The 16,643-nt window shown below is 39.8% G+C and overlaps 1 protein-coding gene across 2 annotated transcripts in view; it reads left to right on the top strand.

Moving 5' to 3' along the window:
- Positions 1–16,643, top strand: part of camkmt (calmodulin-lysine N-methyltransferase) — a 113,439-nt gene that overhangs the window by 78,424 nt on the left and 18,372 nt on the right. For both annotated transcript variants that reach the window (XM_079690383.1, XM_079690384.1), the window contains exons 7-9: positions 2,016–2,079; positions 5,819–5,885; positions 8,758–8,832. In XM_079690383.1, coding sequence (XP_079546509.1) covers positions 2,016–2,079; positions 5,819–5,885; positions 8,758–8,832 — 206 coding nt within the window. The remainder of the gene's footprint in view (positions 1–2,015; positions 2,080–5,818; positions 5,886–8,757; positions 8,833–16,643) is intronic.

The following is a 16,643-nucleotide window of genomic DNA, read 5'->3' as shown; positions in this document are numbered from 1 at the left end:
CCTTCTCCTCATCCGTCACTGACACCACACATTACTTATTATTATTATTAACAGCTTATTTATTCATTATTTATTTAGTTGCTGCATATTTCGCACCCTGCTTTTTAGTTGTTATTGACCTTTCTACCTCACGCTTGTGTTTCTGTGCTGTGCCATTTGCAGACCTTTGTTTTAATTCCTCTTTCCTTAATTAGACATTCCTCCATCATGCTTCTGGTAAACTGCACTCTAGGTTTCAGATCACATTTAAGTTATTCCCCATCTTCATGCCTTAGATTTAAAACAACCCATCACAGGAAGTATCCATGTAGAGGACCTTTTCACATACATTTAGATTAAGATATGACTTTCTGGCCTTAACCCCAAAATCCAGAAATCCTTTATTCGTTCTGCAGTGGGGAAACGTACAGTGTTACAACGGCAAAGTACAGTTAATACAAATAACAACAAAGTACAGTTAATACAAATAACAACAAAGTACAGTTAATACAAATAACACATCCATGGTTAGAGAAATAAGTAGCAGCATTATAAAAAAGCAAGTGAACATATAAAGGAATTGTAAAGTAGTTTTCTAATTGTTTAAGTACTTTTACTTATTGATTTATCAAATGTGTGCTGCTTTTTTTTTTTAAATATTTAAATTTATTTTCAACAATTTTGAGTTTTTTTCTGTACTTTTGAGTAATTTATAACTTTACATACTTTAAGTACATTTTCATGATCATACTAAAGTACCATTGTCAATGCAGTTATTTTACTTTTAATTGAGTGTTTGTTTACAGTATGAGTCCATTTGTTAAGTTAAGTACTCTCTCCACCTCTGGATAGAGTGTGTGTGTGTGTGTGTGTGTGTGTGTGTGTGTGTGTGTGTGTGTGTGTGTGTGTGTGTGTGTGTGTGTGTGTGTGTGTGTGTGTGTGTGTGTGTGTGTGTGTGTGTGTGTGTGTGTGTGTGTGTGTGTGTGTGTGTGTGTGTGTGTGTGTGTGTGTGTGTGTGTGTGTGTGTGTGTGTGTGTGTGTGTGTGATGTTGGCGGTTGTGTCAGCATCAGGCTCCTGATCTTTCAGCTGGATGCTCGGGTTCAGCCCTGAGGTCTCCTCCTCTATTTGAGCAGATGGTGGGACGCACAGCACTCAGTGACCCCCCTCACACACCCTGCAGGGCCTTAACATGTGTGTGTGTGTTCATGTGTGTGAACGCATGCATGTGTGTGTTCTGTTTCATTTGAGACATTTTAATACACTTGGTTCATCATGTATTCCATATGCCATTGAAGCAGCCATTTAGATGTGTGCATACCAACACAATAGCTACTTGCACTTACACCCTCCCATGCACACACACACTCCTTAACAGAAATTGACAGCCTGACACACACTTTCTGATATGAAAAAAAAGCATCTGCAAAGAAAGGGGAATGTGAAATGATTAGGTTATAGTAAAGCACACACCTCTCTATCTATATCTCCCTCACACGGCGCAGCACAAAGCTTTCTATCCATCCTACCGTCTCGCTGCCTCTCCCTCTCTTTCTCTTCGCCTCTCACACACTGCGCCGCAAAGTTATATGAAGGGCATCAGGCAGGCCCGGCGAGCCGAGTGCAGAGTGACAGCGGCGAACGGAGTGATGGCTCGGCCCGATAAACACCCAGCGTCAAATGAAAAGGCTCTGCGCTTGCCATCATCCCCTGTCACAATGCAATTACTGAACAGAGTGATAGCAAGATAGCAGCCCCCACCGCTAGCCACAATGATAAAAGTATTGACTGATTTGATTGAATGATTAAAATAATGCAGACATAAAAATGGGGTGAAGATAGAGAGGAAAATGGCAGGGAGGAGAGGGAGCAATAGAGAGAGAGGGTGGGGCGGGCCGCGCTGCCAGGAGTGAAGCTTTGTAGATATGGTTATGTCATTATTGTGTGTGTGTTCAGATGTTTGCTTCATCTAAGGGTGCTTTTGGTTTGGTTCTTTTGTTCTGTGTTGTTTCATTTCTCTGTCTTTCCTGTCTCTCAGGTTGCCATTTATGCTGACGTGAAGGAAGTTCTGCTATCAGATGGGAACGAGAAGTCCATTCAGAGTATCCTTTCATCATCCGCTCCCCCTCTTTCTTTTCTCTCTATCTGTGCCTCATTCCCTAAAGCTCATATTTATTTATAAAAACCTCCTTTTTTATTGAGCTTTCAATTAGATGTTGGGCATTCCTGTACACAAAAAACACACATGGATTCAAATATAGAGGCATGCAGTTTTATCTCGCTGTGGTAACATCAATTTCATTTTGTAATGTTCAATCTTACATCTGACATCACATGTGGAACAATATAACATGATAAATTAATACAAACAACGTGGGGGGGAAAAAACACAGATTCAGGCACATGTGGTTTTTGGACATCCCAAATAAATATAACTTAACCTACCTTATACATGTGCAGTGTAAGTTTTGATGTGTTAAATGGTGAAATCCCAATTAGGCTTTTTCATTTTGTAAAATGCACGCCTTTGCCGCAAACTTCCTCCCTCGAGTTTCAACAAAAACAAAACATAATTACATCTGTGATGGTACGATTTCTTTCATGATTCTTGCAGACTCCATTAGTTGAGCCAGGTGTACCTAATGAATTGGAAACGGAGTGTGTATTTATACCAACAGCATAATTGCAACCCCTTAAGTAGTAATAGACGTGCTTAATCAGTCTTTAATGATTGATCCAGCGTTTATTGTCTTTCACGCCATTATTATTGCTATTCAACTCTGCTAATATTTGAATCCCTTCTAAACTTGAATAACATGAATTTGTCTGTCTGTTGACAATATCATAAACGTAACCTTGGCGTTTCATCCTTGAATTTAGAGATGTGGTTGTGTTGAAAGAAGAATAGCCACCTCTTTTATTTTGTAGGCAAAAGCAGCAGATGGGGCACCCACGGTGACAAATACCCAGCACCAGCGCTCAATGTGGCATCTACCAATCCCAGCTGCCCACTATGCCATGTTAAGAGCACAGTAATTGCCATCCTGTCAGATTTAGTTTGAGACTTCATCTAATGCTGAGGCTAGGGGAAGGGCTTGATGAGTGTTTTAGAAACAGGAACAATCAAAGTTTGTTTAAATGTTTTGTGTGGTTACGGTTTAGGCCTATAATTAAGTTTTTAGGACGATCTTGAGGTGAGATTTTGGCCAACGTTTGTTCTTCGAGTGTGTTATTGATCAATTCTGTCAGCATGTTAACAGTTTTGCTCTTCTTTTCTACCCAATGTTCACTTTGTTAGCCTCTTGTTTTCCCTCTCTTTTTTCCCGTCTTATTTCAGTATTGTTCTCCCTTTTCTTCTATACTCGTAGATCTTGCTTTATTCACTAAACAACTTAACAGATAAGAAAGAAAAAGCTCTGATTTGTTTCATTTTTTCATAAAAGGAGGAAATATAAATACACATTTCTTCCCAATTGACCAACATGGCACTTCCATATTCAGCTCTGCTTACAATATCTCTGTCTCATCCGGCTAAAATGCTGCTTTAGTGATCACAATAAGACCAAACAATAACATTATGGTGCTTATAAAACACTTACACACTCGCATATACACACTTGGGCATGCAAACAATATACCATTGACCGAGTGCTTTGTTTCACAGAACAAACACACGCAGAGAATTGTAAGTGAAATCATAGCGAGAATGGATCGAACACACACAGAAAGAGAGGGTGAGCGTTGAGAAAGAAACAATAATTTGTTCTGGGCTCAGCCAAATGTTCCCATTCACACACACTGCAGACACTGTGTGGCGTTTCCTCTCGCTGAGGAAGCTGTTGGTCGGAGCCTTGTGTTAATGCCCACTGTTTGTCTCACATGGCCTTATTGTGCGGGCCAGTGTTACAATAGAAAGAGATAGGGGGTCGTGATATGGCTCGGTTTTTATACAGGGAAATAGATGAGGAGATATGTGGGAATAGAAGTTGTGAATGGAACACATTTTTTCCTTAAGAGTCGTTGACCTCATTTATAGTACACACACACACACACACACACACACACACACACACACACACACACACACACACACACACACACACACACACACACACACACACACACACACACACACACACACACCGTAGAGAGGCACTTTCTGTGACCTTGAATACTCATGCTGGAGATCAATTGAAATGTTCCATTAAGAATGATTGATGCATGTCATTGGCTGCAACTTGTCTACTTCAAGTGATGGGAGCAAATATTAATGTTCGATAATACTCAAATCTCTTTCACCTTTTCCTCTTTATTTGTGTGTGTGTGTGTGTTTGTGTGTGCGCGCTGACCTCTCCCCCAGTGGTGTGCTGGTGATGAGATTACAGTAAGCTGCTCTGCTCTTCGCCCTGTCATCCCTATGCATAATACACTGATGCACAGGTGTCCAGTGTGTGATGTGCGTCAGGCTTGTATATATGTGCTAACCTACATATTATTGTGTATCTGTGTCTTGGAGGCCTCCTTGATTTGTGATCTGCTCTCCAGCTATCAATCCATCCATCAAGTTATCACGGTTTCCCGCCCTCTCTCCCTCTTCCTCTCTGTCTTTGTCGATTGGATTTGTCTCAGCTCTTGGCAGGCTTTAAAGACAAGGAAATCCTAATTGAATTGCTTTGCAACTCCACAAGCCAGTGTATTACTAGACAACTTGACATCAATCGCCCTGCCTTTGTGTGTGTTCATTTGCGTGTACGTGTTTGTGTGCGAGAGGGCCGGTGTGAGTTTGTGTGTCTGTGGTTAAAAGCTTTCCCATTGATCCAGCTCCAGGCTGCTGTGATCTCGCTCTCTATCCCTGAAGATCATCTCTGCTCACTCACGCTGTCTCTATGTCGGCGGCTACCATATGTGTTTTTACCCAAAGAGGGTCTTGATGTAGCTCTGACTCACAGGACATTACAATAATCCTAAAGCAGATCTAATCTGATGGGAAAGTCTGCAGTTTGAATCTCCTGATTAATAAATCACATGTCTTTCCCTCTATCTTAAGATCCCTTTTATATGTGGCATACATTTAGATATGCAACACACTTAATTCAATTAAAAAACATGTATTAAACACACACTGCATGTGTATCATTGTATGTTGTGTGACATGTTTCAAAAATATTTAAGTGGCTTAGCATTTTATCTTGAGCTTTATCTTTATCTTAAGCTTTAAAGGTGGGGTATGTAATTTTGGAGAAACCAGCTCGAGTGCGCTGGAATTTGAAAATACACAACCGGAGAAAATCTGCCACTTCCTCACAGAGCCCCTCCTCCAACACACACGAACGCGCACATGACCAATGAGGGCACGAGATAAGTTTGTGCACAGATGGAAGGCTGACAGGCAGGTAGGCCATCCAGTTACTGTAGCCGGGCCGGCTCAGATGATTGGTCGTGCTTTTTACAGCGCCACGGCTTCCACAGATGACATTTTGTATGTATTTATTGTCAAAGCATTTAATATATTCATTGCTATCGGGATGTTAAGAGCATTCCATGGAATATAACAAAATAAATAACATACCCCACCTTTAAGGCAATCCCACTTAAAGTGTATGGATGTGTTGATCATGGATCTAAACACACAGGAAATCCTCAAATGTACACATGGTGGCTTTGAATAGGATTCCACGAGAAGTCCTAATTTAGAGTATTCAAGACATTATCTACTGTAAACATAGTTGGCAGAGTGTACTGCATGCAAAAAGTATAAGAGGAGATCTTTGAAACATGTGTTTACTGCTGAGGATGTAATGTGTGTGTGTCTGTGATGAATCCTTGACCGTGGCATGTCAGATGTACGAAAGCTGGCCGAGAGAAACAGACAAACTGGAAAGTTTGGATCTACTCAGGTTTCTTCCAGGTGAGAATATTTGATCAGCTCTTTATATTTCTTAAAAAGTGACATTTTAAAATATATAATGTGCAATGCCTTCGTCTGTGAGTATCTGTAAGTGATGGTTTTGGACCAACACATCTTCATAACATGGTATCATAGAATTTCCTCGCATTCATTATTTGAACCCTTAACAGTAAAACCAATCAAATCAAGTCAGTTTTGTGATTTTTCCACTTTCATGTCTTGAAAATGTACAAAAAAGAGGTAAGACATTTTATTATCTTTCTAAAATGGTTTTGTTTCATCATGTTTGATTAATAAACCCAATCCTCACACTAACATCAGGTCTTTTATCTTTAAGGTGTCCGTGTTATGGATTTAAGTTTGGAAAATGAACAACAAAAGATCAACCCGTGTTAGCTACACACGGACTCATGCATGCAAACACTTACACCTCATATTTAAGGAAAGGCTGAACCGTATATAATTGTCGTCCCTGTCATAATGAAAATGCATTTTACCATTGACTGGCTGTTTCGCCTCCCTACCTCTTCCCTCTTACTCGCTCACTCCGTCTCTCCCTCCTGGGCATATTTACATGAGTGGAAGGTGGAGTGAAAAAGTAAACGTATAATTAGGCTACATTACTTTGATTGTTTTCTTTTCAGATTATGCCTGCTGTCATCGCCGCACCACAAGAGAGGGCGAAGGGCACGATGTGATTGGACAAGGGGAGGGAGGGGGAGGGACATTTTGCGTGATTGTGTATGTACATGCATGCGAATGTGTGCGTGTGTTGGGACCCCCTGCCGTGAATTGAGATTGTGTTTCTAGCGGGGCCTAATGTTTTGTTTACTGAGTGTTAATAATGCCTAATTAATAATCCCCCTCTCTGCCTAACAGTCTGAGAGAGAGGGGGAAAATGGTGTGGAAAAAGAGATGGAGGAGAAAGCTTTGAACAGTGTGCAGCATCAGCACCCTTACACTGTCTGGAAGAGAGAAATTATAGCCATAGAAAATCACAATGCCCTTATACACAAAGTAAACTTCAATGTTCTTTAGCACTGAACCGAAGATGACCAAGCGGCAGGTTTTCTGACCAGCGTGAATGGTGAATAACTTAGAAGGATCTTCATGAAATACAGACAGGGAGACAACAATCTGACCATTGTCACTGGTGGACAAAGACAACCCAGACAAGACACACAGTGCAGTTCTACCGACGAACAACAAGTAGAGACAGAGCAACACTTCCTGCTCAAATAGCAAGAGATTGACTCACTCTCACGCCAAATCACAATTTAATGTTTAGTTGAGGGAAGAACTGATAACATAAAAGGGTCGGAGCTTAAAGAAAACCAACATAAGAACTAATGCTGTCAAAATTATCGCGTTAACAGCGGTAATACATTTTTTGAATTAATTGCGTTAAAATATTTAACGCATGAGCAGAATGGCCCGCTCCATACATCCCACCAGTGGCAGCGCTGGCCATACCAAGAAATGGCTTAGCCCACCATGAAACATGATGTTAAAGTAAGCAAAATAAAGTCCGCCAACTCACGCCGAGTAAATTGCACAGACAGCAGTTAGTAAGATAGATTTCAGTAGCCAATTGTCTGGAAATACCGAAGACTAGAAACGGTTTTGAAAACTTTTGTCACGTAGTGATCTTCTTCTCAATAGAACATCTTTGATAATGTCTTCTGGCCAATCACAATCAAGATAACGGCGTGGTGTTGTTCCAGGAAGTCCCGACGGAGAATACTTTTGCTGTAGTACATTTCCATATACATCGATACAACATTAAGTGTTGATAGAAATCAACACGTAATGAAATAAGACCCTACGGTTTGATTATTGATAGGTGTGTGGATTGTCTTTCATTTTGACACACAGAACAATGTTATAATAAACATACATACATGTTGAATGTATGTTAAATGGATATATCTGCCTTCTTTCATTTATCTTTCCATTCCCACAACAATATACATAAAGAAAATGTAGATGTTGGGTAATGGCTATGGGTATCCTTTTGTTAAACGGTCTGTTTAAAATGAATTGAAGCATAAGACTAAAAAAGCTTTTGAAAATAGCCGAATATTTCGATTAGGGTCAAAATATAATATTTGTAAATCTGACTCTGAATGGGTCAGTGCCTCACCAGCCATGAACCTCACCTCACTGCACGTCACTGAAAGAAATGGCATATTTTGGACATAGTTAGAATGGTGATTAATCATGATTAATTAATTTTTAAGCTGTGATTAATCTGATTAAACATTTTAATCGTTTGACAGCCCTAATAAGAACACATGAAACGGCGACAAAACTGGCATTTATTTACATTTTATCGATTTAATTGTATGGTTGTTATTATTCATGATTCACAATATCTCATTCTATTATATAATTTACATGTTTTAAAAAAAATGTATTGCGTATACAGGATTGTACATATTTTTTTAAGTAATGTCAACCATTATTTTTGTAGTTTTAAATTGCTAATCAATATATAATGAATACTTATACAGTTAATCCTGCATTGGTAATGACAGTAAGAAGAGGAAGAGAGAGGGCAGTGTGCGTGCTGAATACCTAAGTGAGTGTCCGTCTGTGTTTACATGATATAAATGTCAAGTGTCATGTCAGAAGCTGCCTCTCTTTACCTTTCAGATGACACGTATTCCCTCCCTGACACTTTCTCCAAGTCTCTACCGAAGCAGAAGCACAGTGGGTGTCAGGGAGAGCGGTGTCAGGGTGTCGGGAAGACAGGAAAGAAGCGGTGGAAGATGAACTGCTGCCGCTCGCTGTGCAGTTTCACTATATCAGTTCCTTCTGTCTCCAGCTCTGCCAACACCCAACTTTGTTTCTGTGTTATGTGTGCCTACAGGGTGGTGAGGTGGGACTGCGAGTCAGACATTTCGGCACTAGAGGGTCACTTTGACATTGTCATGTGTGCAGACTGGTAGGTACACACACACACACACACACACACACACACACACACACACACACACACACACACACACACACAGACACAGACAGACATTTATCTCAGTGTGTGCGCTCATGGCATTAATTTTCACTTTTGCACGACAGTTCTTGCATGGCCCCCCACCAGCGCCTGGACCTTCCCCTGCTTTGTCCACACATACACACACACACACACACACACACACACACACACACACACACACACACACACTCACAACTCACTTACACACACACACACACACACACACACACACACACACACACAACTCACTTACACACACACACACACACACTCACAACTCACTTACACTCACACTCATACCCATATGCTCAGATGCCCGCCTGCCTCCATTTTACACCAAATTGCCTCGTTTTCATGCTTGGTGTCCCAGCAAATGGATGACTTAGGCAAATTGCAAATAATTGCGCCTTGACAAGGAAGGAGACACAGTAAGATAAAGAAAGAGTCGAGGGCGGATGGAGGGAGGAGTAGAAATGGAGATGGAAATGGAGAGATAGAGCAACATAAACATAACAATTAGCCTATCGTTCATTGAAATGTAGATCTTGTGGCCAATTGAGAATAACATCTTTATTATTGCTCAATTGTACCATGTGAGGCATGAATCTGGATATGTATTCCACATAACAGCATCCTTGGAAAAACATTAAGAAATTAAAGACTGATCTTTGAAAGCAAATCAGATTGTGCATTACTTCCCTGAAACATGAATCCCTACTTTTCTTTGTGTCAAATCCATGAAAAAAGATGGATTTAGCTCCCTTGACTTAAAGACAGACACACACTGACAGTCAGTACACTCCTTCTGTTTGAGCAATATTAATACTTTAAGAATATGGTGAAAATGGTTGATTTGATGCCCAATTCGATATTCAGTTTATTTACTGTGCTTTGGGATAAGTCAATTGGTTTCTTATTATATTTTATTATGGAAATCAAATATCCTTTTTTGACACGTTTCTCCTTAACCATTACTTTTTGAGGGCAGGTATACATAGTTCAGGTACACTGCGGGAAAAACCGTAACATACAGTTTTTCACAGAACTTAATTTTCATCATTTGTTTAAGCAATCTTGGAGAAATAACGCGGCAGATGTGCTGGTGTGCAGATGTTGTGTTTATTAAAGGGACCCTGTTACGCCAACTTTCAGGTTTATATTTGTATTGTGTGCTTCTCCTATGACTAGACCCTCCAGAAAAACGCGGGCAAAAATCCTTGATTATGCGATTAAACATGCAGGGTTTTTATGTGATTTTATTCTTATTTATTCTCTCTCACACGCAACCTGCCACTAACGTTAAACCCCTTTACTATTCAATTAAACACATTCAATTTGTATTTATTGTAAAAGCAATTGGGCTATTTTAATCTCACACACACACACACACACACACACACACACACACACACACACACACACACACACACACACACACTTCTCCGCCTCATTCTGTTTTCATTTACTCGTTCGTTATCTGACCAGCTTCATTCTTGTAGGCTACTCACTTCGTTTCTTGTAGCCCTCGAAGCCTCGGTGAACGTGAGTTGTTTGGCTTTCTTGTCCGCAGCAGCAGAAAGCATTTTCGAATGTTTGAATGAATCAAAGTGGGTCGTCACCGTCGATTTTCTCTAAGACGTATGCTCCAACACACAGTTGCACGGGGTGCAGAATAGTTTCCCCCCACTTTTTGCCCGGTCTTTAGTGGAAATGTTCGTCGGTAAATGAGATGGATTAGATTTTTTCATCTTGGTGTTTTCTCTATCGTGTGTGCTCCACACGTTCACTCTATACAGTGTTGTTTACATTCTGTGATGCGCGAGCTGATGACGTCACGTCAAGACGAGTTAACTTTTTTTTCCCTCAACTTTCTGTGGAAAAATGCGGGGATTATGCGGCCTTTTAAAAATCTGCGCCATTTAGCTGATTATGTGGTAAATTCTGCGATCGCAGAATTGCGTTTTTCTGGAGGGTCTATAATGACATGTCTCCATGCTTTAATGTTCAAAAAGGTCTTAATGTTTCTCCTACTGCCTGTGCTGCAGCACCTCTTTTCACCCTCTGTCTGAAACCAGAGCCCAGTCCGGAGAGAAACTCCCTCTGGAGGGAACCTTGGGATGTTAGTCTTGCAGAGCAATTACATGCACTAAAACATATACAGCAACACACTACAGGGAAAGGGAAAACGTCCAAAAAGCATAATAGGTCCTGCTTAAAGAAATACTTCAGGTATGGTTCACACAGAACACAAATACAGATTTTCATTTAAGATGCTGATATCCAATGCGTCCATTAACCACCATGCACACTGACATAAGAACATGCCTATAGAACACACACGCTGCGAAGATGGACATGCTGTTGGTTGACTCAAAAGTACTTCAGCTTCACAAACACCGAACAAATGTAGCTTGTGTACAGTATGTGTGTATCTATCTGCACAAGTGTGTGCACGTGTGCTAAGTGCAGCATTAGCAAACGGCGTTATCATTATTGTAATGTCACGGTCATTACAGGTAATAGTCAGGTACAGCACCCAGCGAGAGAAAGAGAGCCGGCAGCTAATAGAGGATATTTTACAGCGGACGAGTGTGTATTAACACGTGTGCGCGACGGATAAAAGCAGATAGTGTTAGAACAGAGTAAATTGTATGTGAATTTGTGATATCTCAGGGTTCTTAGATTTCACATTTTTATCATCAGAGATGCATGCTTGTGTGCGGTGTGTGTGCTGCAAGATGTTTTTCTCTGTGGTGCCATTTCCCCCCCGTGTGTGTGAGTGAGTGACTGTGTGATAATTGCAGTGGTGGTAGTTGAAGAGTGATGGCTGACCGATTAACGGGCGCATCGTGGTGATGATCACCTGCGAAAAGGTCAACAACGCGGCTTCCACTCCGATTAATTATAGCTCCCACCGGTAGCAGCGGAACCACTGCTGAGAAGCCAGGGGAGATGGAGAGAGGGGGGGGGGGGCGGAGAGGAGAGGAGTTTGGTGGAACATTGTGTATCAGCAGTCCATTATGTGCTTACTCCTTTGGATATCATGTGTATTTTTGAAGAGGAAGTATTATGCAAAAGAAGTTGAGAAGTATTGGAGTGAATCTGGCGGTTGGAAATGTTTCTTAAGTGCTGTTAAAGTACTGCTCATCCATCTCTGTGTGAAGTCTTAACAAGGTATAAATCATAGTAACTGCTTGACGTGGCTTTCTTTATATTAAATGTCAAGGGCAGCAACCGTACACTGCCAGTCACAGTAGCTGGAGATGAGAAATAGTTCTACACTTGGTAAATGACATCTACCGAAAAAACATCACCACCGACCTTCAGATCTATATGAATAAAGACGGTCTACCAATTTGTTACAAAATAAATACATAAGCCACCACTGTCATTTTACAGAAAGTCACGGTAAATAGTTCACCTTTAAAATAAATAAATAAATAAAATAAATGCACAGGAAAAAAGGGAAAAGGAAGAATTACATTCAGCTATTAAAAAAAATGTTGTTTTCCAATTGTGACCTCACTTGGACACACACACACACACACACACACACACACACACACACACACACACACACACACACACACACACACACACACACACACACACACACACACACACACACCCGCCAAAAGAGCACGGCTTCTTTGCGCTTCTCTTAAATGTAATTTGAACACGGTTATATGGACAGAATGACAACTAGTTTTTAGCCAATCATGATCCAGTATAAAACTTTTGTGAGTGTATCGTGGAAACTTGAAGCCTCAATTGCACATACAAAAAAAATGGAAATATCAGTGAAGACATATTCTGTCCAGGAGTAAATCCTTTGAAATCTACGATATTTGCAATATATTTCATTACATTTCAAATTTGATTCACAGAGAAGTTGAGGAATTGTGTGTGTGTGTGTGTGTGTGTGTGTGTGTGTGTGTGTGTGTGTGTGTGTGTGTGTGTGTGTGTGTGTGTGTGTGTGTGTGTGTGTGTGTGTGTGTGTGTGTGTGTGTGTGTGTGTGTGTGTGTGTGTGTGTGTGTGTGTGTGTGTGTGTGTGTGTGTGAGTGATACTCAGAGAATGTGTGTGGCGGAGGATCCTTGGCTGGGATGTTGGCGTGTCTGTTTTCTCCAAAAGCTGTCCATGTGTGGGCGAGGAGATAAAGCCCTGTTTGTGAGTGTGTGTGTGTGTGCGGGCGTGTGTGTGTGTTTATGTGCATATTATTTATGTATGTTCTATTTCTATATTCATTTTCATCTATCGTGAATTCACAGTTTTTATGCACACACACCATCTGACTTATTTAATGCTGATAAGTCCATGATGTATTTGATGTCCTATCTTTCTATCTGTCTTAGTGGCTGCTGTCGCTTTCATCTTTTTTTGCCGTTTCAATCATATCACTGTTCTACAAAAGTGCAGTCCTTTCTTTATTTAATTTGCCTAATTTTGCGCACAGCAGCGCATTTTGTAATTTTCTGACAAAACCGTGTCAACTCTTTTTTTTAAGAACATGTTGTGCACACTGTATGACTCCAGATTAAAAATATATATTGGTCTGATGTCTGTAAAATATTTATTACCACACTAAAGTAATGAAAATAGTTGTGTTTATATAATATAGCACATTGATTTAATTGATGTCAAAATATTAGTGATATCAGGGCTTAATTGTGACGGTGATGTTTAACATTTATAGCTATTTAGAGAATTTTCTCTAACATTTTCTAACAAAGATACTGTAAATAGATCTCAGCGGTATGCTAATTGTTGTAGATTAAATATGAACGAAATCACACCAAGAGGTATTGCGGCTTTTTACAATTCCACTTCAACAGAGTAATTGTTAGGGGCGCACTTAAAGAAAAGTACAAGTAGCTTTCTTAGAGTGCCGTTATACAGTAAACCATTGTATGCGGCCTAATAGGATGAAAGAGTGAAAGCAGTGTTTTGCCGCCTGATAGTTTGGGTATTAAATGAGTTTTTGAGAAGGTCAATGTTAACACCCTTATTCCCTGCACTTCACTGGCTCAATATTAGCTTATATTATATTACGCATAGTGTTTGGGTTTTCTTTTTTCTCTCTTTCTTATGTGGCTCATTCTTGTTTTCCCACATAACAGCAGATATAGATATGTACATGTTCTGGATGGTTTCTGATTAAATAATCAAAAATCTATCAAATGCATCCCAACGAAATTCACAGGAAAGCAGAATGAATACATAAGATTTACCGACCAAGTCATTGTTGAAATGTGTATGTTTTTTATCTTGACAGTAAGAACAAAGTTTGGATTATAAGACTATTGAAATTGAGATTGGACTCCCTGGCAGAGTTTAGTTTGTCTGATTTTGGATTTGAGATACACAACAAAAGTCCTGAACTGACTAATAAATGATATTATGATCATGCTTTGTGTCACAATAACTTAAGAAACAAAAATGTATCGACTTTAATAAAAGTGATGACGATAATTAAAAGAAAACATGCATCTTAACCCTTACATTTCCATTAGTGGGGTAAAAGGGTCATTGATGGTGTCATGTGTTTCCATGGCCTCACACTCGCAGCCTTGACGACATCCTGTGTGTTCATACATGTGTGAAGCAGACAAATATAGCAGCAACGCCCTCTCTCTCTCGCACACACACACACACACACACACACACACACACACACACACACACACACACACACACACACACACACACACACACACACACAAGCCCTTTTTGTGCCCTTTGACCTCCACTCAGTTCTGACTGGAGTTTGTGGGCTGTACTGGGTGGGGGGGGTCAGCGTGAGACAATAGGTCTCTGCCCGTCTGGGGGCATCAGGGCTGACCTTAAAGGGGGAGTCCACTCAATTTGAGAGTTCATGAATTTTACACTGACATTATTGAACTGTGACTGCAAACCAAACATGGTAATAGAGGGAGAGCAACACTTTGTATTGTTTGGATTTTAATTTCATAACTAAGAAAAACTGACTTTCTTCCTTGACATCATGGTTAAAAATAATAGCTGGTGATATCATATAAATACTACATTTCATACAAGTTTACAAATAGTTTTTAGGACCTGGAAAAGTAGAAATAATCTTAATCTGGTTAAACACCATTGCAAACACTGTAAAGGTGACTCATATTAATACAAGTAATGTTTAGCAGCATAAACCGGCTTTACAAATAGTCAAAGTAAATCAAAACCTGTATCTCAGACAACTAAAAAGACTCTATTAACATTGGCATTTAGGGATTCAGATGCATTTCTTTTGAAACATTTAAACGTTCTAATATAATGTCAGGTTGACCAAACTATATAATAATGTTTAAATAAACATTAACAGTGGATTCAATTAGAAACATTAAGGGATATTAGCTATTTCTTCCCCTTTAAATATATTCGGAAAAAATTCAGATACAAAACTTTATTTTTCTTTCCTCCTAGTTTGATGAATTTTACATATTTGTACTTTATTTTTTACATTTATGTGTCTGTCGACATTCACAACTCCCATCCGTCCTCCCTCAAAGATACCTGTGTATGACACATTATTTAAACAGTAGTTTGTTCTCTGAGTGATCTATAGACTAATACGTAGCTGTTGGCAGGGTTACTTTATTTGACATACTGTATGTAATTTTATATATGATTTCCCCATGTTAAAAATGTTCATCAGCAATGACCATGGCTCCTTTTTGTTATTTAACTGTTGCCCTCTGAACGACACGATGTCCTTCCCTTACCCTCAGTTTGTGTGTCTTTGTCTGTGTGCATGTGTGTGTGTTTTGGCTGTTGCCTCCACCCAACTAGCTCACTTCCTTGTTTTCCTTACCACTCACTTTTCCCGTGAACCGATATCTGTGGCAAAATCAAACAAACACAAACCTCTCACCTTTCAAGTAAAATAAACTTTGCGCCTCTGTCAACCTTAAAAGAATAACAACCCTCTCACAGACGTACACACATCCTGGTGTTGGTGAGAGCTTGAAATGCTAAGTCCTGTTTTGTTATTGAGATATGGCCATGGATGCAGAGAGGAACATTCAGTGACGTGCACCTCTCGTTCCCCTGGGATCAGAGGGTTTTGCATGAGGAAAGGTCAGAGGCTGTGATTAGAAAGTTACGTCCAGATTGCCCCCCCCCCCAACCAGTTGGGTGGATGTGAGGGATTATTTCAAATCTGCACTGTATTGTTGCATTTTAGTCAAATTACTCCACTCTCATCTGTGATAATAGGTACACACACACACACACACACACACACACACACACACACACACACACACACACACACACACACACACACACACACACACACACACACACACACACACACACAGTACTCTACTTACTGGCATAATGGATTGAAATGTGTGGTTTTGGATATAGAGACAGGTGTTACTTTGTTTATGATGATTGGAGTTAATTTGTGTGTGTGTGATGTTCTGTTATGAAACCTGGGTTCAAGCATGCAATATCCATATTGATTGTAACCTTCATCTACAATTCCTCTTTTTTAAATGTTTAGACTTAGTAATCGGTCGTTTTCAGCCAAGTGTATCTGCATTGAAAGTGCACAAATGTAAACATATACAAAAATCATCCTTATAATACCATAATAATAAGTTAGACAAATTAACAAGCTGTGACTAACTTCTAATCATATGGTATAATCAAATATATGTACCCTGAATTATTCGAATATGGTTTTACACTTTTTTGTGAATTTGTTCATATCGTGAAAGAAATATGCATAAC

Source organism: Notothenia rossii (genome assembly GCF_949606895.1).
Source record: "Notothenia rossii genome assembly, chromosome: 6".
Taxonomy (NCBI): Eukaryota; Metazoa; Chordata; class Actinopteri; order Perciformes; family Nototheniidae; genus Notothenia; species Notothenia rossii.
This window is presented reverse-complemented; position numbering and strand designations above follow the sequence as displayed.